Source organism: Poromitra crassiceps (genome assembly GCF_964638095.1).
Source record: "Poromitra crassiceps genome assembly, chromosome: 2".
Lineage (NCBI taxonomy): Eukaryota > Metazoa > Chordata > Actinopteri > Beryciformes > Melamphaidae > Poromitra > Poromitra crassiceps.
The window spans coordinates 16,233,685-16,261,184 of record NC_139624.1 but is presented as its reverse complement, the minus strand read 5'-3'; the positions used below and the strand labels follow the sequence as shown (position 1 = coordinate 16,261,184).

Below are 27,500 nucleotides of genomic sequence, written 5' to 3'. Positions count from 1 at the left end.
GTACGTAGTGGTACTTAAATGGGATGGAAAAGTTTGGGAACCGCTGCCCTAGGAAAACAACATGGGTCCTCGTCCCCCCGTTAGCTACGTTAGATAACTGGATGTGCCAGAATTTCAATCATGTGTGTGTAATCATGTTTTCTTATAGAGCCATGATTTCGGGGGATTTAATATAGAAACAAACCCAATGAGTCCTCTGTAGTTTTTTTTTGCTATTTTTGTAACTGCTGCGCCTGTCGCTTAATGCACTTTTTATGCTCTTTCTAAAACTTTACTTTACTTTACTTTATTTCATTTGGCAGACGCCTTTCTCCAAAGCGACGTACATACAGAAAATAACAACCATAAGATCATGTAACATACATAGTGGAAAGAGAGATAAGGAAAAAGATAAATACAATAAAAGCCAAAGAACAAACAAACAGACAGTTGAAGGTCCGTGGGCAGCATGTAAGGGTGATGGAGAGGGAAGGTTTAGGGGGAGGTGAAATGGAGAGAAAAGAGATGAGTTTTTAGCCGATTGCGGAAGATGGGGAGAGATTCGGATGTCCTGACCAAGGGGGGGAGCTCGTTCCACCATTTGGGGGCGAGACAGGAAAAGAGGCGAGATTGAGAGCGGCCCTTGAGCCCGCGAAGCAAGGGGGGGGCGAGACGGCTTGCGCTAGTGGAGGGGCGGAGGGAGCGGTGGGAGGGTTGGAACGTGACCAAGGGTTGAAGGTATTGGGGGGCAGTTGAGTGGACAGCTCTGTAAGTGAGGACAAGGGTTTTGAATTTAATGCGTGACAGGATGGGGAGCCAGTGGAGGTCATGGAGGAGGGGGGTGACGTGGGAGAATTTGGGTTGGTTGAAAACAAGGCGGGCAGCAGAATTCTGGATGAGTTGAAGGGGTTGGATGGCAGAGGAGGGGAGACCGGCTAGAAGAACATTGCAGTAGTCAAGACGAGATAAAACCATGGCCTGAACTAAAATTTGGGTTGCTTCTGAGGTTAAAAAAGGGCGGATCTTTCTGATGTTAAAGAGGGAGAATCTGCAGGAACGTGCCGTTGCTGTAATGTGGGCAGAGGATAGTTGGTTGTCGATGGTGATTCCGAGATTTTTGGCAGATTGGGAGGGGAGGACGGTGGTGTTGTCGATGGATAGGGACAGATCGGATAGGGGGGAGTCGTTGCAGGGGCAGAAGAGAAGTTCGGTTTTGTCGGGGTTGAGTTTGAGATGGTGAGAAGACATCCAGTTGCTAATATAATAAAAGTTCTGTTGTGATGCTTTTAAATGTCTATTTTATTCTCTTCTTTTATTCTTTTATTTTCTTGTGTCAACCATCTTATGTGAAGCCCTTTGAATTGCCTCTGTGTATGAAATGTGCTATACAAATAAACTTGACTAGTGTTACATGGCCGTAAAACACCAGTGAATGACCAATTTGGGATAACTATTAACCAGTTGGAGTCATGGTCATTGCATAAAGCCCACCAGCTTTGATATCTGTTGCTAGTTGTTGATATTAAAGCAATATTGTGGCTGTAACTAATGTTTTCCAGAGATGAGGACAGACTGTCTGGATGCAGACAAAGAGAGAACAGAGAACAGCGCTGCAGTGGAATAATGAGTGGAACAAACCATTAGCTTCAGTTCTTATCAATGGAAGTTCCTTGGCGCAGACGATGACGTGCGTTGATCAGGGCTGGGTATCGAACTTGATACTACACCGAATCAATTGCTTCGATACTAATGAGTATCGAAACATGCCTCGTCATTCGATACCAATTTTCGATACCAAAAAAACGGCGTCATTGAGCCTATAAACATGCACCATGCTTGGGCCACGTTCTAATAATGCTGGTGACTGACTGGCTGTCACATAGAGGCAAAAAAATGGGAACAGCATCATTGAGCCTATAAGCATGCAACATGCTTGCACACCACACTCTTAACCAGGCTGGTGATTTGTATCGTAATTTCAATGTGTAATGTCGTTTTATTCTTGTTCAAATGGATTTTTCTCAAATTGGTATAGAAAAAAGTATTGTCCAGGAACCGGTATAAGTCAAGGTATCGTAGCGGTATCGATATCGAAACATTTTAAACGATACCCAGCCCTAGCCTTGATACAGCACGCACATGTATGCTTCCATAGAACATCCAACGATTATACAGGTAGAAACAACTGCCGTTTGCCGAAATGGACGCGGAAAAGGACGGTGGCTTTTCCGGCACTTCCGCTTTCCTTTTCCGCGTCCGTTACGGCTATCTGCTAATAACGTTAAAGCATAAACACACTGCATAGAAGACGTCAACGGTAGGGCTCTCCCAGAGTCTATTTTTCAAATAAAAATAGATAGATTGTCAGTGATGTCACTCGAGGGTGGGAGGATAAGTAGGGAGAAGTGGACAAGTGTTGCATCATCTCCAGAGTCTCCACCCTAGTACATACAAATAAACTTGCCTTGCCTTGCGTAGCGTACCTTTAAATAGGCACACTGTACCTTTAAACAGGCGTACCGTACCTTATAAAAACAGGTGTACTGTACCTTTAACATAGATGTTGAGCTGTGTGGGGGCGGAGCCTGATAGGTAAAGCAGGAAGTGGACGCAGTGCGTGTCGTTCTCTTTGAGCTGGGGCAGCAGCAGCTGAGCGCGCTGCCCGATGGGCCTCAGAGACGTGTTCGCCCACAGATACACCCCACCTGAAACAGAGGAAGTAACACATCAATCAATCATCAATCAAACGGTGTGGATTATCCAAAAAGGGGTCATCCTTATGTTCCCTCAGCCCTATGTTCCCTCAGTCCTATGTTCCCTCAGCCCTATGTTCCCTCAGTCCTATGTTCCCTCAGTCCTATGTTCCCTCAGTCCTATGTTCCTTCAGCTCTATGTTCCTTCAGCCCCATGTTCCCTCAGTCCTATGTTCCCTCAGTCCTATGTTCCCTCAGTCCTATGTTCCTTCAGCTCTATGTTCCTTCAGCCCCATGTTCCCTCAGTCCTATGTTCCTTCAGCCCTATGTTCCCTCAGTCCTATGTTCCTTCAGCTCTATGTTCCTTCAGCCCCATGTTCCCTCAGCCCTATGTTCCCTCAGTCCTATGTTCCCTCAGTCCTATGTTCCTTCAGTCCTATGTTCCTTCAGCCCTATGTTCCCTCAGCTCTATGTTCCCTCAGCCCTATGTTCCCTCAGTCCTATGTTCCCTCAGTCCTATGTTCCTTCAGTCCTATGTTCCTTCAGCCCTATGTTCCCTCAGCCCTATGTTCCCTCAGCACTATGTTCCCTCAGTCCTATGTTCCTTCAGCCCTATGTCCCCTCAGCCCTATGTTCCCTCAGCTCTATGTTCCTTCAGCCCTATGTTCCCTCAGTCCTATGTTCCTTCAGCCCTATGTTCCCTCAGTCCTATGTTCCCTCAGTCCTATGTTCCTTCAGCCCTATGTTCCCTCAGTCCTATGTTCCTTCAGCCCTATGTTCCCTCAGTCCTATGTTCCCTCAGTCCTATGTTCCTTCAGCCCTATGTTCCCTCAGCTCTATGTTCCCTCAGTCCTGTGTTCCCTCAGCACTATGTTCCTTCAGCCCTATGTTCCCTCAGTCCTATGTTCCTTCAGCCCTATGTTCCCTCAGCACTATGTTCCCTCAGTCCTATGTTCCTTCAGCTCTATGTTCTCTCAGTCCTATGTTCCTTCAGCCCTATGTTCCCTCAGTCCTGTGTTCCTTCAGCCCTATGTTCCTTCAGCCCTATGTGACCTCAGCTCTATGTTCCCTCAGTCCTGTGTTCCTTCAGCCCTATGTTCCTTCAGCCCTATGTTCCCTCAGCTCTATGTTCCCTCAGTCCTGTGTTCCTTCAGCCCTATGTTCCTTCAGCCCTATGTTCCCTCAGCTCTATGTTCCCTCAGTCCTGTGTTCCTTCAGCCCTATGTTCCCTCAGTCCTGTGTTCCTTCAGCCCTATGTTCCCTCAGCTCTATGGTCCTTCAGCCCCATGTTCCCTCAACCCTATGTTCCCTCAGCCCTATGTTCCCTCAGCTCTATGTTCCCTCAACCCTATGTTCCCTCAGCCCTATGTTCCCTCAGCTCTATGTTCCCTCAACCCTATGTTCCCTCAGCCCTATGTTCCCTCAACCCTATGTTCCCTCAACCCTATGTTCCCTCAGCCCTATGTTCCCTCAACCCTATGTTCCCTCAACCCTATGTTCCCTCAACCCTATGTTCCCTCAGCTCTATGTTCCCTCAGCTCTATGTTCCCTCAGCCCTATGTTCCCTCAACCCTATGTTCCCTCAGCTCTATGTTCCCTCAGCCCTATGTTCCCTCAACCCTATGTTCCCTCAGCCCTATGTTCCCTCAACCCTATGTTCCCTCAGCTCTATGTTCCCTCAACCCTATGTTCCCTCAGCCCTTTGTTCCCTCAACCCTATGTTCCCTCAACCCTATGTTCCCTCAGCTCTATGTTCCCTCAGCCCCTATGTTTCCTCAACCCTATGTTCCCTCAGCTCTATGTTTCCTCAACCCTATGTTTCCTCAACCCTATGTTCCCTCAACCCTATGTTCCCTCAGCTCTATGTTCCCTCAGCCCTATGTTCCCTCAGCCATATGTTCCCTCAACCCTATGTTCCCTCAACCATATGTTCCCTCAACCCTATGTTCCCTCAACCCTATGTTCCCTCAGCTCTATGTTCCCTCAGCTTTATGTTCCCCCAGCTCTATATTCCCTCACCTCTATGTTCCCTAAACCCTGTTCCCTAAGTCCTATGTTCCCTCAGCCATTAATGTGGACCAGGATTACCAGATTTCAAAACAAAGGCATGTGATGAAAAAGTTGCAGCAGCACAACAACAAATGCAAATGCAACTAATGCATGCCAAAATAAAAGCAGCATTGACCCACAGTGGGAAAACTTCATTGATAGATTTCAAAATAAAAGCCTGTAGTTTACGGTCTGGTTGCAGCAGAACGACTGAATCCGCTCTAAGCACAGCGGACTGAGAGAGGCCAAAATGAAAGCCTCATTTAGAGGCTGATTTGATGGGAAACTGTATTTCATAGACTTCAAAATAAAAGTGTGATATCAGCAGACCCAACACGATTTAAGGGCGTCAGTAAAAAGTTGAAAGTGTCAGGTCAGCGGAGTGCACACGCACACACACACACACACACACACACACACACACACACACACACACACACACACACACACACACACTTCAGTGACAAAACAAAAGCCTCACAGAAAACGAAGAAATCCATAATTCATACAAACCAGCTCTGAACTGTGTGTGTGTGTGTGTGTGTGTGTGTGTGTGTGTGTGTGTGTGTGTGTGTGTGTGTGTGTGTAGACAAATTGCCCATTTTGTCAACTGTAAAATTATAATTGGTAAGCTTCAGAATAAAAGTGTGGTAAAACGCCTTGAAAATAATTTGTGTGTGTGTGTGTGCACGCGTTGGTGTGTTTGTGCGTGCATGCATGCGTGTGTTGGTGTGCGTGCGCATGTGTGTGTGTGTGTGTGTGTGTGTGTGTGTGTGTGTGTGTGCGCGCGGGTGAGTGGTAGCTCATTAGTGTGTTGCCGTCCCGGTGTCATGAGTACAGCTGTCACTCACTGCAGATGTGGATTCACTGAACCTCTCTCTGTCTGTGTGTGTGTGTGTGTGTGTGTGTGTGTGTGTGTCTCTCTCTCTCTCTCTCTCTCTCTCTCTCTCTCTCTCTCTCCCCCCTCTCTGTCTCTTTTCTCTCTCAAGTTTCAATGAAATTCAAATGGGTTGTCACTTGAAGTGCTGACAGCAGAATGTGTGCGTTGGGGGGGGGGGGGGGGTGCGCACGTGCATGTGTGTTGGTAGGGTTCAAGGGCGTTTCAATGGTAATGATACTAGAACACTAACAGTCTCTGGAATATCCCTTCACTATAGGTCAAGTACAGCTGTCAATCACAAAGAGAGAGGGAGAGAGAGACATTGAGAGAGACAGAGAGAGAGAGAGATGCAGGCTATCAGATGTTTCCTAAAGCAGGGGTTCCCAAACCGCCGCCCACTTTAACATGTGTGAATGTTCCGGGGCCCAGCCAACGCTTTATCAACTCTGATCAACACATGAGACTAACATTGAGCTTTTCTTTGATTTATTTGCATATATTTAAAAGCAGAAACATACAGGAAAACAACAAAAGAATGTGCCGGGAGGAAACCCTCATTTGAGGGGGGTCCCCAGATTTCTGAGTAGCCAGCCAGATAGGAAGCCCTTTGCCTGGGACCCCATGCACAATATCTCTTACAGATAAAAGCACCTTATGCGGCTGGTAGCAACATCTTGTCATGTTGAACGTTGATGATGTATGTTTTATTTTCTTTTCTTTCCTGTGTCTGAGCCGGTTTATTTGTCTTGTTTGTGCATTATTATTATTGTTCTATAAAGATTGAAAATAAAAGATTGGAAAGCCAGCGAGACAGGACCAGTAGCCGGCTAAGGGATGCTGGCAGAGTTTGTTCCAGTGGTCATTTCCACATTGATAAACAGACCTTAAATATTAGGGGTGTCACGATACACTCAGTTCACGATACGATACGATACACGATATTGGGTTCACGATAACGATACGATACGATATTTTAACAATATTTTTTTGCGATCGATTTGTAAGTTGAGGGGGCATCCTCCACACTAATTTGAGTAATTTCACCATTTTCATCCTCCGTGTCTGTAACGTCCCTCGTCTGTTCACACAAAGCAATGAAAAGTAGAGCGAGCATGCAATCAGATGCAGATCAGTGCCACCATGTTCAGCTTCTTTTTCTCGCGATATGAGATTTCATCTCAACGATACATATTGTCACGTTTTGATATCGCGATATATTGTGGGACGATATATTGTGACATCCCTATTAAATATGTCTTCATGAGAGCGTGACAATGGAATAGTACAAAATAAACATTGGTGTTGCACGATATATTGGTGCCAAAGCTCTACCGTGGTGCCAAATCCTCACGAAGCGGCACCATGTTTTACATCTCTTCCCAAATTCACTGCTTTCTGCATTCACATTATTAGTGAATGCAGACCATTCACTAATAATTCACTAATAATTAATAACTAATAATTCAATTAGCAATTAGCAATTAGTAGCATGGTCTGTGACACGTGTGTGTGTGTGTGTGTGCTTGTTTCTGTGCGAGCTATTCTTGTTGTCATCATCGCTCCTCTAGGTCAAACTTGATTCATAGTGAACGTGTCACTTGCCCAAGTTCACAGTTTGACAACATCTCATATGCGGCTGTATGCTATTTATTATTATTCACAGAAATGTCATCTGAAAACATCTACAATCCACCAGCTCCGACTCCAATCTCGCGTCTAAAAGGCAGGAAGTAACACAGGTGCAAGCAAAATATGAATGAGGGTTTCCAACGTCCAATTCTAACAGGTGTTCCAGTACCGGGGCCCTCGTTAATGTTATGGTTGCACCTGTGTTACTTCCTGCCTTTTAGACACAAAAGGGCTCAGGTTTAAAAAGGCAAATTGGACTGTAAACAATTACCGTGGCGCACGGAAGAGGAAGTGTTGGTGCGGACGTCCACTCTACAGCGGAAATCCCCAAATATCAAATATCAGCCGTCTGAGGCTTATTAGTCAGACTGATAGACTCTTGGTGCGCAGATCGACTGACACACACACACACACACACACGCACACCCCAAGTGTGAAGTCGATCGGACAAGCGGTTCCCCAGATATGCAAAGGGCATAGACACGCACGCACGCACGCACACGCGCACACACACACACACACACACACACACACACACACACACACACACACACACAGACAGACTTAAGGAGGCAAACAGTGATTTCTGAATCCAATTTCCTCCTGAGAGATCGTTTAATCTGAGGAGAGATTTTCTCTGTTTCAATCTGCAGGTTAGAACAAATCAACACGCTCTGTGTGTGTGTGTGTGTGTGTGTGTGTGTGTGTGTGTGTGCGTACGTGCGTGTGTGCGCGTGTGCGTGCGTGCGCGCGTGTGTGTGTGCGTGTGTCTCGGCAGATCAATGGTCCTTGAGGAAAATCGATTAGAAAAACAAGAGTTTTAATCATCAGAGAGAGGGGAGGGTGGGGGGAGGGAGAGAGAGGGTGGGGAGAGAGAGGGAGAGAGAGAGGGAGAGAGAGGAGAGAAAGTGACAAATGAGAGAAAGGGAGTGTGAGAGGAGGAGCGAGGGAGGAGAGAGGAGATGAATGATGGAGGGAGGAAGAGGAGGAGGAGAGGACAATAATGCGATGAGAGAGGAGAGAGATAAATGAGGGAGAGAGAGAGGACAATAGAGACTGATGAGGAGAGAGAGAGAGAGAGAGAGAGAGAAGAGTGCCTATAGAAACAAGGACCCTAAAAAATAAGGATAAGACATCATGTGCAGAGCTGCATTTGTTGTTCACATAAAAAGTAGGGATGCACGATATATCGGCAATCATATCGGTATCGGCCGATGTTAGTAATTTTTTAACATATCGGTCATATCGGTATCGGTCAGATGTTGCAATGTTAATATCGGTTATCATTATCAGCCAAATTCTTCACATTGATATGAAATAATGCAGTAAATCTATGATTTATGGGCTTTTCCAAAGGCTTTGCAAATAAAGAAATGCATAACTTTTTCAAATTCAGTGTTAACATGTGTTTTTCAGTATGTACAAAATGTGATGATCATAAAAATGTGGTTTTATACAGATCATATCGACATCGGTAAATATCGGTTATCGGCCATAACAGCAATGTTAATATCGGTTATCGGCATCGGCCAAAATTTTCATATCGGTGCATCCCTAATAAAAAGCGATGTAAGAAGGCACATTGCCACCCCACGTTATGGCCTGAACGCGTCAGAATGCGTCAGAAAGCATGGGGAACTTCACAGTGACACACGTGCGTTATGGAGTAGTGAAGAAAAGTGTTGGGCAGAGATCTCATGTTGTGGATGCAGTGTCTGGAGACCTTTTGGGCATTGCCATCATGCCCCACCCCACCAGACTCCCCTCCCCCCCCCCCCCCCCCCCCCGCCCCCCACCTCCGCCCGCTCTACTCGCCATCGGCCGGGGAAATAAACTGATTTCCCCATGTTTAGAAACCAAGATTCCTCAAGTCTAGAGCCACTTCTAAGCATGAAGTCAGACAGAGCAGCTTCTAAACATGAAGTCAGACAGAGCAGCTTCTAAGCATGAAGTCAGACAGAGCAGCTTCTGAACATGAAGTCAGACAGAGCAGCTTCTAAACATTAAGTCAGACAGAGCAGCTTCTAAACATGAAGTCAGACAGAGCAGCTTCTAGACATGAAGTCAGACAGAGCAGCTTCTAGACATGAAGTCAGACAGAGCAGCTTCTAGACATGAAGTCAGACAGAGCAGCTTCTAAACATGAAGTCAGACAGAGCAGCTTCTAAACATTAAGTCAGACAGAGCAGCTTCTAGACATGAAGTCAGACAGAGCAGCTTCTAAACATGACTTCAGAGCATCTTCTAAACATGAAGTCAGACAGAGCAGCTTCTAGACATGAAGTCAGACAGAGCAGCTTCTAGACATGAAGTCAGACAGAGCAGCTTCTAGACATGAAGTCAGACAGAGCAGCTTCTAAACATGAAGTCAGACAGAGCAGCTTCTAGACATGAAGTCAGACAGAGCAGCTTCTAGACATGAAGTCAGACAGAGCATCTTCTAAACATGAAGTCAGACAGAGCATCTTCTAAACATGAAGTCAGACAGAGCAGCTTCTAGACATGAAGTCAGACAGAGCAGCTTCTAGACATGAAGTCAGACAGAGCAGCTTCTAGACATGAAGTCAGACAGAGCAGCTTCTAGACATGAAGTCAGACAGAGCAGCTTCTAAACATGAAGTCAGACAGAGCAGCTTCTAAACATGAAGTCAGACAGAGCAGCTTCTAGACATGAAGTCAGACAGAGCAGCTTCTAGACATGAAGTCAGACAGAGCAGCTTCTAGACATGAAGTCAGACAGAGCAGCTTCTAAACATGAAGTCAGACAGAGCAGCTTCTAAACATGAAGTCAGACAGAGCAGCTTCTAGACATGAGGGATCTTTGTTTCTAAACATTGGGACATTAGGGCTGGGCGATATGACGATATATTTCGTCTGGACGATAGAAAATGTATTTCGTTTCATATGATGTTCTATCGTTTATATCGTTGTGTTGCAAATCACACTCTTTACGGCAATATTGTCCGTCATTTGGACGACGCTGTGCTTTCTTCATTCTGTTTTCTTTTTTATTCACGTCCACACACGCACCAGACTCTGTCAACGATGTTATGAGTGGCACAAATCAGCCGGCGAGTAGAAAGAGCAGGGAAAAGTTACCTCCAGTCGCACGTAGTCAGACCCATCGTCGACGTCATCAAGCTTCCACGGCTGGCACTGCAGGACTACCTCCGCCTAGTCTACCCAGGCATTTGCGCTGTGAAAAGTCCGCGTTTGATCCATATTTGCGTGTGTCCTCGTAACATGGAAATCCCGAAGTGGATTTCCATGTTACCATGTTAGTGTTTTCCATGTTAGTGCATTTTTGTGCCTTTATAAACAAACTGAGAGAACTGGACTGAACTATAAATAACTTATTCTACCCGTTTTGCTCTAATGTAATCTTTGAAAATTGAGCTGGTGGTGTGGTTCAGTTTGTGTTTCATTCTACTGCCCTGCAGCTAATTATACATTTGTTTGTCTTGTAAAGAATAGCCATGCTTATCTGTATTCTGAATGCATGTATCCTTTGTGGGATTTGACATTGACACAATTTTAACTGGTTTAACCGCTACATAAATAAATGGCCATATGGTCATTTTATATAAACTATAAATTTACAGAAAATATGCTATATCGTGATATATATCGATATTGGGATATAAAATGACCTATATCGGGATATGAGATTTTGCTCATATCGCCCAGCCCTACAGACATGGTCCGTTTTTTCTGGCGATGGCGAGTAGAGCGCGCGGGGGGAGCGCACGGGGGGAGGTGAGGAGCGCGGAAGAGGAAAGCCTCAGGCCGTGTGTCCATCTAGCGTCTTTTTCCGACCGTTAAAACGCTGGAAGTACGCTGGGGAGCGCTGATCTCAATATGCAAGGAAGCAGTCTAAAACTAACGTTAGTTCAGTGCAGTAGTAGCTTGATAGCTGACAGCTAACATTAGCAAACAACACACATACAGTGATTTAGCTCAACACTCACCAGAAATATCAAGTGTCTAGCCAATCTGCTCCCACAATTGAGCCTTTCTGTCTCTGTTGCGATGGTTTCTCCATATGATTAGTTGCCAGAAAAGCAGCACCCGACACCAGCGTCTTTCTGAAAAGTTAAAATATTTTCAGCTGGGAGTCGGGCGCACAAAAACGCCGAAGCGCTCTGAAAATAGACGCTGGGCGCAGCGCACTTTCTCTATACGTCCCCGCCCGCATAAATTTTAACTGGTTTAACTGCTACATAAATAAATGGCCATATGGTCATTTTATATAAACTATAAATTTACAGAAAATATGCTATATCATGATATATATCGATATCGGGATATGAAATTACCTATATCGGGATATGAGATTTTGCTCATATCGCCCAGCCCTATGGGGACATGGTCCGTTTTTTCTGGCGATGGCGAGTAAAGCGCGCGGGGGGAGCGCACGGGGGGAGGTGAGGAGCGCGGAAGAGGAAAGCCTCAGGCCGTGTGTCCATCTAGCGTCTTTTTCCGACCGTTAAAACGCTGGAAGTACGCTGGGGAACTCTGATCTCAATATGCAAGGAAGCAGTCTAAAACTAACGCTAGTTCAGTGCGGTAGTAGCTTGATAGCTGACAGCTAACATTAGCAAACAACACACATACAGTGATTGAGCTCAACACTCACCAGACATATCAAGTGTCTAGCCAATCTGCTCGCACAATTGAGCCTTTCTGTCTCTGTTGCGATAGTTTCTCCATATGATTAGTTGCCAGAAAAGCAGCACCCGACACCAGCGTCTTTCTGAAAAGTTAAAATATTTTCAGCTGGAAGCGCTGGGAGTCGGGCGCACAAAAACGCCAGAGCGCTCTGAAAATAGACGCTGGGCGCAGCGCACTTTCTCTAGACGTCCCCGCCCGCATACGCTCTCTCCCCATTGGAAACAACTGAAAAAAGACGCCGAAGCTGATGAAAAGACGCTAGGTGGACACAGGCCCTCAGGCAGGAATTGGCAATGCCCAAAACGCAGGTCTCCAGACACTGCATCCACAACACCAGATCTCTGCCCAACACTTTTTCTCCACATGTCTCAGTGTGAAGTTGCCCATGCATTCTGACCCATTCTGATGAGAACGTGGGGTGGCAATGTGCCAAAAAGTGGGGAGCGCTTGCCTTGTTACATCGCCCAAAAGCCTCAAAATAGTGGTCGCACTAACGTTAAACGGTGGATGATTTTACAAGTGGCATTCAAGTCATATCTGACTAGTTTTCCATGTATTTCTCCCCACAAAAGTGAGGCTATATATATATATGTCTGGAATAGGCTATATAATGCAACACTCCCCCTCTTGCTTTGTCACATAACCTACAAGACAGACAGGTCGGGAAGACAAGAAACCATTCAAGCCGAGTCACTGAGTTTGTTCGTTTAATTCATTGATATGGCAATTGTGCGAACGATTAATTAATACGTTAAGGTTAACGTATTAGTTCATCGTTAAGGCACTTCTCACCCAATAGCCTAACAGCAGCAGTAGGCTATCACCACCACCACAACAGTGGGGAGAGGAGTGTGAGCGCCGCCAACACTGGCAGAAAAAAAAAAAACTACATTTACAATTCTCAAACGAATTATACACGGAGCGGATTAAGTGTTAAAAAAAATCTGCAGAAACGAATTTTAAAAGCTCAGAACGAAAATGTGTTTCTGGTGAACTGTTTCCACTTTAAAGAGTGCATCACTTCAGTCGCCCCCGTCCGTGTTGCTTCTCTCATCTCTCCCACCTGGCTGTCCTGAGTGTCCTCACTCACTGATCATGAGTTTGTTGTTTCATTCATTGATATGCAGAATGATTCATTAATATAGCCTACGTGAACATTAATAGTGGCCACTTATGGAGGGAGTTCCAATGGAAAAACCTAGTTAGATACTTTTTGACGCCAATTCAATCAAGGGGAGGTCAAACAGGCTGTTGGAGGGGGTGTGGAGAAGAAAGAGCGGATCATTACCATATATTTTGGAGTTGCCCTGTGATAAGTATGTTTTGGGGGGAAATAAGAAAGAGTATGGAGAAGGTGCTAAAGATTGAGATTCATCACAGTTTTGAGGTTTTGTATTTGGGAAGGGTGCCCGAAATGATAAAAAAAAAAAAAAAAAACTCTTGTAACTCTCTTTTATTGTCACACGAACACCACAACACATGCATGCGGCCACAACACACTCATGCTGACGGTGGCCGGTGAAAAGTGTCCTCTGCATTTAACCCATCCAGGCATGTACTTTCCTCCGAGGGGCAGGCCAGGAGCAGTGGTCGCTTTCTCGTACAGCGCCCGGGGACCAACTTCGGGTGTTGTCGTCACTGGTCGGATGACGATGACGATCTGATCTGATCTTCTGCATGTTTTTAATGGGGGGGGGGGGGGGGGTTATATACGGAGGAACCCCCTGGGGGAGCACGGGGAGAACATGCAAACTCCACACAGAGAGAAAGGCCCTTACGAGGAGATACCCCACCTGGGCAGTAGGCACTGAGGATATGGGGGGAACACAACCACAGCGCCCACAGTGTCCCAGGCGAGAATCGAACTCAGGACCTTCTGACTGTGAGGCGACAGCTCTACCACTGAGCCACCGTGCCCCACCGTGCCACCGTACCATGATCAATGGTATTGAAGATATGTACATGTTTAAACTGATGCTAGTCGCCAGCAAAAAGGCTATAACGAAGAGATGGTTGAATAAAAGCTCACCGGCTCTGTCAGACTGGCTGAATGTAATGCATAGCATATATGTAATGGAAAAGTTAACGTTTGCTCTGAGACTCAAGACTGATGCTTTTGAAATGTACTGGGAGGGATGGAGGGATTCTGTCAAACCGTTGAGAACAGATTTCTGTTGAAATAAGAGACTGAAGGGAAATTGATACATGCTATATGTGTCCATTTTGTATTTTGTTTCTGTTTTTTTGGTTTTTGTTTATGTTCTGTGTGTGTATGTCTTGTGTGTTGCAAAAAAATAAAAAATAAAAAAATAGTGGCCAGTGTCTGGCCACTTATCTCCCACAACTAGATGTGATGTTTGGCGTGTGACACTCAGGGGTCTTTACCCACCACGTGGCACAATCCACTTCCCAAGACTGTGCTGGCTGGTCTGGTCATGCCTCTGATTGTGTACCTCTGTGTATTTCTTATGTACGTTTGTGTGTGTGTGTGTGTGTGTGTGTGTGTGTGTGTACCAGCCGTTTCCTAGGCAACTGTGGAATGTTCTAGTCCAAACAAAGATGACAGAGGAGGGGGAGTGTGTGTGGGGGAGTGTGTGTGTGTGTGTGTGTGTGTGTGTGTGTGTGTGTGTGTGTGTGTGTGTGTGTGAGTGCGTGCTGGAGTTTTGCAACATAGTTTACTCTGTAGATGTGAAGTCAGTTCTGTCTGTCTGACGCCCAAAACTCCAACAAAGAGCCAAAGTCACACCCTCTTCCGGGTTCGGCGTGGGGCTCAACGGATTCATTGTTCCATAGATGTTGGGTAAAATGCGTATAATGCTATAATGTAAAATGCTTACAATGCTATCATGTAAAATGTTTGCCAGCCACTTACTCAGAGTTGTGAGTCAGTCAGAGACAGATTCATGATGGCAGCCAGCTGCCTGGCAAAAATTATTAATTATTAATTATTATTAATTAAGTTTTTTTTTTTTTTACAATTTTCAAAACATAGGGAACAAACAGGCTCAGACAAAAAAAAACAAAAAAAACATACATCTATATTCCAGTGTTACCATTAACCAGCCGCATCGAGTGCTCGTGTGCTTGTAAGAGTGTGTGGGATCACACGGAAGGGGTCCATAAAAAGTCAGCCGGGCGAATCACCCGTCGCTCCCAACCTCGTCCAAGTAGGCCAGAAACAGGTCCCAAATAACTGAGAATTTCTTGAGCGAATTGGTCCTCAGGAACCGGAGTCTCTCCATACGCACAACCGAGACCATGTCTGTCAGCCACAGCTGAAAAGAAGGTGGAGAGGGGAACTTCCACTCCTTCAGAATGAGTCTCTTGGCGACAGTCATCCCCTGCATCAGAGACTGTTGCACAGCATAGGGAGGAGCAGAGAGGATTCTGAGCAGCCGAAGATGGCGAGTTCCGCCTCCGTCTGAAAAGTTATTTTATAGGCCTTACAGTACCAATCAAATATTTTGGCCCAGAATCCAGATAGCGAAGGGCAAAAACAAAAAGCATGGGTTAGTGTACCTTCCAAAACCTGACACCTATCACATAGTGGTGAGACAGAAGGGTAGATCTTGTGCAACCTAGACTTGGAGTAATGAAGACGGTGAGTGACTTTAAATTGGATCAGCTGGTGTCTGCTGTTAATTGAGCAGAGTTGGACCACAGACAGACTCCTGTCCCAAATCATTTCAGACAGATATAATTTCAGACAGGACAACACCGGGTTCCTCCTGCCACGCCTCCCTCATCCTCTCAGTGGGGGCCCTGATGCAATCATCAAACAGACACACAAATCTAGAAATAAGATGCCTGGAATGAGGGGGGCTAAGAAAACATAAAAAAAGCATGTTCCTTTTTTAGTTTTTGAAATGATCTAAGATGGTCTCTCGTGATTCTGAATATAGCTGAATTACTTGGTTTGACCAAGTACTGTAAAATCATTTTGATAAGCATTTTACAAAACGTCTATGGCGGATATGAATGGGGAATTCACTCCGTTAGGCCCGATGCTGAACCCGGAAGAGGGTGTGACTTTGGCACTGTATAGAATTCTATAGAACTAACAAAACGTCTGAGACCAAAAACAACACCACAGAATGGGCGATGGTTAATGTTGTTTTCTACTTTAGAAAACTATTTTATCGTTATTAATTTATTTTTATTTAAAATCATGACACACACACAATCGTAAAAGTTCTGACCAAGAGCCCTTGAATGGTGTCATATAAATTGTATGTACAATAGGCGCATTGGCCTGTGTGACCTGCTGACCAAGCAGCCAATAGGGAACCAGTCTGTCTCTCTGACCCCCCCTCTGATTGGCTGGATTACAGGACCTGGGGAGTGAAGTCCCAGTTGCTCTGCTCAGTGTGTGTGTGCTCTGCTCAGTGTGTGTGTGTGTGTGTGTGTGTGTGTGTGTGTGTGTGTGTGTGTGTGTGCGTGCGCGCGCGCGCGCGTGCGTGCGTGTAAAATCCCTGATTGAGGCTTTAATTGGTTTTGGCAGGAAGCTGTTAGTGGTTTTACACTGGCTGGCTGTCCCTTAGGAACACATGACACACACATAACAACACACACACACACACGTAACACACACACACACACACACACACACACACGCATAACAAAACACACACGTAACACACACACACACGCATAACACACGCATAACAACACACACGTAACACACACACAAGCGTGTCATGTTCAAAGGCTGGGTGAATCTCCAGCATGCCGACACGCTGATAAGCCCTTTAACACATTAATACGCGGGCACGCGCACGCACACACACACGCACACGCACGCACACACACACACACACACACGCACACGCACACGCACACGCACACACACACACACACAGTTTTCTAATAAACAATGTTGTTTATCTGCCAAATAAAGTCCAGGGGCCGTTGCACAAAACACCTTGAGTTCAGATTTTCCTTAAAGTCCGAGTTAATCTTTCTCTAAAGTAAAATCAGTCACACAAAACACCTTTAAAACTTCTCCTTAAGATGTTTCACCTTAAGGAGAAGACTTAAGATGTTTCACCTTAAGGAGATGACTTAAAGGCTGTTTTGTGCAACACATTTTATTTCATGGAAACCTTAATTTGGACTTTAAGGAAAATCTTAACTCAAGGTGTTTTGTAGGGCTGTGCAATAAAATCGATACGCCAATGTATCGCAATATTTTTTTCCACAATACTGTATTGATATTTCAGAAAAGTAACGTGATATATCGCCGTATCGATTTTTTGCACAGCCGTGTGTTCAGTGACACAATAAGGATGCTTTTTATGCCAGTGCGTTCAGTAACACACTCAACACTACGTTTTGACTCAATTTGTCCACTAAGTTATCATATTATAAAGTGATGTACATATTATTACATGACCTGGGTGGTACACAGCAATTTAATTTTCAGTAAATTATGTCGAGTATTGCAATATATCGCAATATTTATTGTATCGCAATGTATCATGTTACAATCATATCGTGACCCATGTATCGTGATACGTATCGTAAGGGCCTTGCCAATACCCAGTGTTTTGTGCCACCGGCTCCAGAACTTGAAACTCCCTCTCTCTCTCTCTCTCTCTCTCTCTCTCTCTCTCTCTCTCTCTCTCTCTCTCTCTCTCTCTCTCTCTCTCTCTCTCTCTCTCTCTCTATCTATCCATTATTCATTCCTCTGTTGCGTCACCTTTAAATGCAGGTGTGTGTGTATTGTAATCTCTCCAGCTGTGACACAGAGAGAGAGAGAGAGAGAGACACACACACACACACACACACACACACACACACACAGAGACACACAGAGACACACACACACACACACACACACACACACACACACACACACACACACACACACACACACACACACACACACAGACACACACACACACACACACACACACACACACACACACACACACACAGAGACACACACAGAGAGAGAGAGAGAGACACAGAAGCCCCTTCTAAACATGCAGTGAAGTTCTGACTATTACCAGCTGCTAGCCGGTCGTCCTGTGGATCATGACCATCTGAGCCCTATAGGATCCACATCACTGCTTTAACACCTCCAGCTCATGTTCCTATAGGATCCACATCACTGCTTTAACACCTCCAGCTCATGTTCCTATAGGATCCACATCACTGCTTTAACACCTCCAGCTCATGTTCCTATAGGATCCACATCACTGCTTTAACACCTCCAGCTCATGTTCCTATAGGATCCACATCACTGCTTTAACACCTCCAGCTCATGTTCCTATAGGATCCACATCACTGCTTTAACACCTCCAGCTCATGTTCCTATAGGATCCACATCACTGCTTTAACACCTCCAGCTCATGTTCCTATAGGATCCACATCACTGCTTTAACAGTAAACACCTCCAGCTCATGTTCCTATAGGATCCACATCACTGCTTTAACAGTAAACACCTCCAGCTCATGTTCCTATAGGATCCACATCACTGCTTTAACAGTAAACACCTCCAGCTCATGTTCCTATAGGATCCACATCACTGCTTTAACAGTAAACACCTCCAGCTCATGTTCCTATAGGATCCACATCACTGCTTTAACACCTCCAGCTCATGTTCCTATAGGATCCACATCACTGCTTTAACAGTAAACACCTCCAGCTCATGTTCCTATAGGATCCACATCACTGCTTTAACAGTAAACACCTCCAGCTCATGTTCCTATAGGATCCACATCACTGCTTTAACAGTAAACACCTCCAGCTCATGTTCCTATAGGATCCACATCACTGCTTTAACACCTCCAGCTCATGTTCCTATAGGATCCACATCACTGCTTTAACACCTCCAGCTCATGTTCCTATAGGATCCACATCACTGCTTTAACACCTCCAGCTCATGTTCCTATAGGATCCACATCACTGCTTTAACACCTCCAGCTCATGTTCCTATAGGATCCACATCACTGCTTTAACACCTCCAGCTCATGTTCCTATAGGATCCACATCACTGCTTTAACACCTCCAGCTCATGTTCCTATAGGATCCACATCACTGCTTTAACAGTAAACACCTCCAGCTCATGTTCCTATAGGATCCACATCACTGCTTTAACAGTAAACACCTCCAGCTCATGTTCCTATAGGATCCACATCACTGCTTTAACAGTAAACACCTCCAGCTCATGTTCCTATAGGATCCACATCACTGCTTTAACAGTAAACACCTCCAGCTCATGTTCCTATAGGATCCACATCACTGCTTTAACACCTCCAGCTCATGTTCCTATAGGATCCACATCACTGCTTTAACAGTAAACACCTCCAGCTCATGTTCCTATAGGATCCACATCACTGCTTTAACAGTAAACACCTCCAGCTCATGTTCCTATAGGATCCACATCACTGCTTTAACAGTAAACACCTCCAGCTCATGTTCCTATAGGATCCACATCACTGCTTTAACACCTCCAGCTCATGTTCCTATAGGATCCACATCACTGCTTTAACACCTCCAGCTCATGTTCCTATAGGATCCACATCACTGCTTTAACACCTCCAGCTCATGTTCCTATAGGATCCACATCACTGCTTTAACAGTAAACACCTCCAGCTCATGTTCCTATAGGATCCACATCACTGCTTTAACAGTAAACACCTCCAGCTCATGTTCCTATAGGATCCACATCACTGCTTTAACAGTAAACACCTCCAGCTCATGTTCCTATAGGATCCACATCACTGCTTTAACAGTAAACACCTCCAGCTCATGTTCCTATAGGATCCACATCACTGCTTTAACACCTCCAGCTCATGTTCCTATAGGATCCACATCACTGCTTTAACAGTAAACACCTCCAGCTCATGTTCCTATAGGATCCACATCACTGCTTTAACAGTAAACACCTCCAGCTCATGTTCCTATAGGATCCACATCACTGCTTTAACAGTAAACACCTCCAGCTCATGTTCCTATAGGATCCACATCACTGCTTTAACACCTCCAGCTCATGTTCCTATAGGATCCACATCACTGCTTTAACAGTAAACACCTCCAGCTCATGTTCCTATAGGATCCACATCACTGCTTTAACAGTAAACACCTCCAGCTCATGTTCCTATAGGATCCACATCACTGCTTTAACAGTAAACACCTCCAGCTCATGTTCCTATAGGATCCACATCACTGCTTTAACAGTAAACACCTCCAGCTCATGTTCCTATAGGATCCACATCACTGCTTTAACAGTAAACACCTCCAGCTCATGTTCCTATAGGATCCACATCACTGCTTTAACAGTAAACACCTCCAGCTCATGTTCCTATAGGATCCACATCACTGCTTTAACACCTCCAGCTCATGTTCCTATAGGATCCACATCACTGCTTTAACAGTAAACACCTCCAGCTCATGTTCCTATAGGATCCACATCACTGCTTTAACACCTCCAGCTCATGTTCTGCAAAATCCCATGAGCAGGGCGAGTGGTTCAATGACACTTTACAAACAACCATTCATGTCCCGGTGCTATTTCATCATTTCATGAATGGACGTAGTTACGTAGCTGAACTAACGTTCACGTAGGCTATATTAATTAATCATTCTGCATATCAATGAGTTAAACACCAAACGTAGGATCAGTGAGTGAGGACACTCAGGACAGACACAGCCAGGTGGTCAGTGAGTGAGGACACTCAGGACAGACACAGCCAGGTGATCAGTGAGTGAGGACACTCAGGACAGACACAGCCAGGTGGTCAGTGAGGGAGGACACTCAGGACAGACACAGCCAGGTGATCAGTGAGTGAGGACACTCAGGACAGACACAGCCAGGTGATCAGTGAGTGAGGACACTCAGGACAGACACAGCCAGGTGGTCAGTGAGGGAGGACACTCAGGACAGACACAGCCAGGTGATCAGTGAGTGAGGACACTCAGGACAGACACAGCCAGGTGATCAGTGAGTGAGGACACTCAGGACAGACACAGCCAGGTGGTCAGTGAGTGAGGACACTCAGGACAGACACAGCCAGGTTGTCAGTGAGTGAGGACACTCAAGACAGACACAGCCAGGTGGTCAGTGAGTGAGGACACTCAGGACAGACACAGCCAGGTGGTCAGTGAGTGAGGACACTCAGGACAGACACAACCAGGTGATCAGTGAGTGAGGACACTCAGGACAGACACAGCCAGGTGATCAGTGAGTGAGGACACTCAGGACAGACACAGCCAGGTGGTCAGTGAGTGAGGACACTCAGGACAGACACAGCCAGGTGGTCAGTGAGTGAGGACACTCAGGACAGACACAGCCAGGTGGGAGATGATGAGAGAAGCAACACACTCCTCTTTAAGTGCAAATTCGTTCACCAGAAACTAGGGATGTTCATCAATTATCGAAAATCGATAATCGATCGTTAAGGATTGGAATCGATCCTGTGGCATTTGGATCGATTTTTTAATTATTAAAAAAAAAAAAAAAAAAAAAAAAAAAATTTGGACTAGGTTTGGGTGGAATTCGTTCCTCCTCGCCCCACTCCATTGCACAGCCGACTAACGTGAGGTGGAGCTTCATATAGTCTCTAGTTTTCTGGCTGGGCACAGGCCTTTGTGCCAACAAAACTGTTTTAAACATGGGAAATTCACACCGGCATGCCGGGGGCAGCAGTGTTGGAGAGGAGACACATTGAAATAAAGAGTTCATTGAGGAGAACACGTTGTCTTTCGTATTTTCTGCCATAGGCATTCATTTTGTAAAAAAAAAAAAAAAAAAAAAAATTGAAAATATTGAAAATTTTCTAAGTATTAATAAAATCGATGATCGATAATTGATCGTTAATATTCACCGATTATCGATTTTGGAAAATTTTCAAAATGAACATCCCTACCAGAAACACATTTTTGTTCTGAGCTTTTACAATTCGTTTCTGCACATTTTTTAACACTTACTCCGACATGGGTCCGTGTATAATTCGTTCGAGAATTGTGAATATTGTTTTCTCTTCTGCCAGTGTTGTGGGAGAGAGAGAAGCTCACACTCCTCTCCCCAGCATTGTCTTGGTGGTGGTGGTGATGATAGCCTACTACTGCATTAGGCTATTGGGTGAGAAGTGCCCGCTATTAACGTTCACGTATTAATTAATTGTTCGCACAATTCATGCATATCAATGAATTAAACAAGCAAACTCACTGTTTCCTCAAGTGCTGCAAACGGCTTGAATGGTTTCTTGTCTTCCCGACAAGAAACTGTCTTGTAGGTTATGTGACAAAGCAAGAGGGTGAGTGTTGCATTATATAGCCTATTCCAGACATATATATATATAACCTCACTTTTGTGGGGAGAAATACATTGAAAACTAATCAGATATGACTTGAATCCCCCCCCCCCCGATTCATGTTCTCAAAAATACCATCATCCTCGTGGTCAAACATTTGTTCAAATAGCAGCACTGCTCAGTGCTCCAACCAGAATGGTCACAGCGAAGGTAGACGTTCAGTTTGTAAAGAGAGACACGATGATGCCTAGGCAACAGGCTGCTGCTGGAAATATCGGCGCACACTAGTGACATCATCACACACCAAAATCTCTGCGCACACTTGTGACATCATCACACACCAAAATCTCTGCGCACACTTGTGACATCATCACACACCAAAATCTCTGCGCACACTTGTGACATCATCACACACCAAAAATCTCTGCGCACACTTGTGACATCATCACACACCAAAAATCTCTGCGCACACTTGTGACTAGGGCTGCACGATATTGGAAAAAACTGACATTGCGATATTCCCCGCCCATGCGATATACAGTATATTGCGATATGAAAAAATACAGATTTTCACCAGATTACCAGAATAGCTCTATTTGAAAGAAAATAATATTTCTAGAATGATTGGGATGATTTTGTAGAGGAGTCCATCTGATTTTGGAGGGGAAATTAGGTATTTTAATGTTTCTCAACCACTGGGCTGTGACCTACTGGTAGGCCTCAGAGCGTCATCTATCAGAGTGCATACACATTTTGACCAATGGATTTCCATGACTTACATACATGAAAAAGTGAGTAAGTTATGACATTCTACTTTAAAATGTCACTAGCCTACACTTCACTTAGTGTAATGCAGCCTACCAGGGAAAGACAACATGTATGCTGTATCACCATATTACCATCCAACATCTAAGACCATATAGTCTCAAATCACAATATGGATATAAATTTGATATATTGCTCACCCCTAATATTGAGTGCCAGAATCTACCTCCCAATGATACTATTTGCAGAAAAACATTAGATTTAATTGATTATAATCACTGCTTTCAACTTCTTTCGTTCTTCTAACATTTCAATAAATCAACAATGAAACACCGCTGCCACTTCACACATGGTTACTTCACACACTTGGTCTGACCCCCCTCCAGAAACTACCAAGTGGTACGCTCCGCATTTGGGGAGTTCCGGTTTTTGAGCGCACGCAGGGCAGTACAGAGAGACGAGGATTCACATGCAGCCGACCGGTGACAAACAATTCATTCGTGAAAAGTAATAAATATACATTTAATTGCCCAGCTATGTCTATTGTCTTTTTATTTTCACTGACATGTTTTGTGTAAATGAGTCGCTATGTATGATTAACTCTACCGTAACGTTACTGCTATCATGTGATGCAACATCAGAGACTGAAGGGGAGAGACAGCCACAGTGATACACGGACAACTTCTCAGTAATGACTTTAGCCTTCGTGTCATAAGTTGCGGTCTTGCTTTTTGGTGTTTCAAGAGTAAATATCTCCACTCCACGGACATGTTGAGTTACAGCAGCCAGCCTGCTGTATGCGAGTGCGCTGCAAACTGTGGACAAGTCCGCCTCCGCAATCACATCGTTTACAGACGGGCTACTGTCAGCAACGCAATATAAGCAAAAACAATTCAATTGAGCTCTCTGTGCATGTTTGTTGTGTTGAAGCTAAGCACTAAATGAGTGAGTACAGTAGCGGGGCGTCTCTCTCCTTTGAGAGAACCTCATTTCACTCAGTAGGCTACCCCTAAAGTGAGAGTTTATCAAGCAACATGAGACTTAATTTGCTTGTGACATCGCACGTCCTGCGATGTGACTATCGCACATGCGCACATTGCGATGACGATGTGTAAACGATATATCGTGCAGCCTACTTGTGACATCATCACACACCAAAATCTCTGCGCACACTTGTGACATCATCACACCCCAAAAATCTCTGCGCACACTTGTGACATCATCACACCCCAAAAATCTCTGCGCACACTTGTGACATCATCACACCCCAAAAATCTCTGCGCACACTTGCTGTCACAAGTCTAAAACTTCACTAGTAATGATAATACTACTTTTACTATTGTGTAGGTACTGGATAAGTACCAACCAACAGTTAAGTGGAGAACAGCTTGCACTAAAACACATACACACGAGCACATGTGCACACGCGCGCACACACACACACACGTACACAAGCACACGCACACGCACACACACACACACACACAGTTTGTAACCTCCAGGTCTCTTTGACACAGAAATGCATTGTCGGAGTTATCACACAGGGACACACAACAGAGAGAGAGAGAGAGAGAGAGAGAGAGAGAGAGAGACACACGGAGAGAACCGTATGTTTGCCTGCAAGCGTGTGTGTGTGTGTGTGTGTGTGTGTGTGTGTGTGTGTGTGTGTGTGTGTGTGTGTGTGTGTGTGTGTGTGTGTGTGTGTGTGTGTGTGTGTGTCTCTGTGGGGTTCAGGGTATATTAATATTTCTAATGGGGCCGTTATCAGCTCACTGCCAGCTGTACACAGTAAACACACACACACACACACACACACACACACACACAGTACAATACAATACAACACAAACACCAAAGGCATCTGAGAGAAAGAGAGAGAGAGAGTGTGTGTGTGTGTGTGTGTGTGTGTGTGTGTGTGTGTGTGTGTGTGTGTGTGTGTGTGTGTGTGTGTGTGTGTGTGTGTGTGTGTGTGTGTGTGTCTCCCCTGCCTCCCTCTGGCAATTTCTGATTGGCCCAAATCAATTAAACAGGAGCGAGGCTGCAGCCAGCCTGCCGGCTGTCCGTTCAGCCGTGCTGAAGACTGTTGTTCACTTCATAAAGTGCTGCTAACCATGCTAACACAACCCTAACCAAGAAAGTCTACCACCAGCTGCATGGGCAAGAAGATAGAGGACAACCAACTGCCCGAGTGGAGGACTTCTGGAGTTAAGATCTGGAAGACAAAGAAAATGAGGGAGCTACATGGATCCATACAAACACATCGAGGACCAAGAGTCGTCAGAACATCACCACCACCGAGACCACTGCTGCCATCAACAACACCAACTACTGGATAAAGAACCTGCCCAGCATCTATGAAGACCTCCCATGGGCCTACAACGACATCAAGAATCCAAATAAATGCCCCAAATGGCTCACATGGGGAACCAGGTACAGGCTCCCGAAGACAGAGGAGACGCAGACTCCAAAGAATAACAAACCCATCACGTGCCTACCACCAAGATCATCACCATCATCAGCTTCCTCGACAAAAACAGCTTGTTACCACTTACCAGCAGAACAGAAGGATGTAAGAAAAGTAGTTATTCGATGCAAGCACCAGCTACTCATCAATAAAGCCATAATAAGCATCGTCAAGACCTTCAGCAACAGCATCAAGATGGACTTCGGAATAGACGACTATGCCAACTCCAAGAATGGAAGACTGACCAAGACTGCAGACTTAGACTTAGACGGTGACACCGTGATCAAAGAGCAGGAGACTTCATACAGCACTCGACCATGAGGGAGATGTTCTGGAAAGAGGACACCTACAGGAGCGTACGTATGGTGCTGACGAGCAAACTCAATGCGGCTAACAGCATGGATGCATCAACACAATGGCGATATCAGTGACAGACCTTCAACATTAGGGCTGACCTCTCCTGCTCAGTTGATCGATACGCTCCAGTCCCACCAAATTCTCATTAGGGACGGGCAATGAATTTCACATTTTCAAATAATCATTTTTATTATCAAGATCGACTTTTATTATTGAAAGTCGAAAATCGTTTATTGACAATCTTGTCTTAAAATGTATGTTTTCCATTGTCTTTACCGGCGCCTGTCTCTTTAAGAGCTACACTTTTATCACACATGTGACAGTGCTGCGCCCACCATGCTGCACACTAACACGCATGGAGCAGCACGGCTGAGCCTGAACAACAGCACCCAGAAGCTCCTTGGTAGAAACGCTTGAAACGTAGTAGAAATGGTCTTAAACGGGCACGGTGGTGCAGTGGTAGAGCTGTCGCCTCACAGCTAGAAGGTCCTGGGTTCTATTCTCACCTGGGACGCTGTGAGCGCTGAAGGAGTGCGTGCCCGTCCGCATGTCCTCGAGTGCCCACCGCCCGGGTGGGGTCGTCAAAAGGGCCTTTCTGTGTGGAGTTTGCATGTTCTCCCCGTGCCTCCCGGGGGTTACCTTCATATAGGAACCCCTCACCAAAACATGCAATATCCTGGTCGCTGATGTGGTTGGTGCCTCCTCTGGTCGTTCAGGGCGCCTGTTCGGAGGGAGGGGAACTCGTTGGAATAGCGTGATCCTCCCACGTGCTATGTCCTACCGGTGAAGCGTCCCCTGTCAGGTGAAAAGAAGCGGCTGGCTACTGCCCATGTCTCGGAGGAAGCATGGAGCCAGTTTCGGCTCTCCCCAGATCGGCAGAGGGTGGAGCAGCAACCAGGATAAATAAATTAAAATTAGCACTAATGGGGGATAAAAATGGGATAAAAAATCTAAAAAAGTATATTAAAAAGAAAAGAAAAGAAAAGGTCTTAAACCGTCTATATTAGAGCAACACTCGGCCACAAAGACAAGGTTTCAAGGCTCGTTACTGCATGAAGAAAAGCTGATATTCTGTCTACTGTTCCCTGAGCCATCTCAGCATCCTCTGAGACATGATGTCACCATCCTCTGGGACATGATGTCACCATCCTCTGAGACATGATGTCACCATCCTCTGAGACATAATGTCATCACCATCCTCTGAGACATGATGTCATCACCATCCTCTGAGACATGATGTCACCATCCTCTGGGACATGATGTCACCATCCTCTGGGACATGATGTCACCATCCTCTGAGACATGATGTCACCATCCTCTGAGACATGATGTCACCATCCTCTGAGACATGATGTCACCATCCTCTGAGACATGATGTCACCATCCTCTGAGACATGATGTCACCATCCTCTGAGACATGAGGTCACCATCCTCTGAGACATGATGTCACCATCCTCTGAGACATGATGTCACCATCCTCTGAGACATGATGTCACCATCCTCTGGGACATGATGTCACCATCCTCTGAGACATGATGTCACCATCCTCTGAGACGTGATGTCACCATCCTCTGAGACGTGATGTCACCATCCTCTGAGACGTGATGTCACCATCCTCTGAGACGTGATGTCACCATCCTCTGGGACGTGATGTCACCATCCTCTGAGACATGATGTCACCATCCTCTGAGACATGATATCACCATCCTCTGAGACATGATGTCACCATCCTCTGAGACATGATGTCACCATCC

At 45.4% G+C, this 27,500-nt stretch overlaps 1 protein-coding gene across 1 annotated transcript in view; it reads right to left on the bottom strand.

The window, feature by feature from the left end:
• Positions 1-27,500, bottom strand: part of LOC310798616 (receptor-type tyrosine-protein phosphatase mu-like) — a gene marked incomplete at both ends in the record, with an annotated part of 303,831 nt that overhangs the window by 227,825 nt on the left and 48,506 nt on the right. Inside the window, one exon of the mRNA XM_083661159.1 lies at positions 2,529-2,684. Coding sequence (XP_083517285.1) covers positions 2,529-2,684 — 156 coding nt within the window. The remainder of the gene's footprint in view (positions 1-2,528; positions 2,685-27,500) is intronic.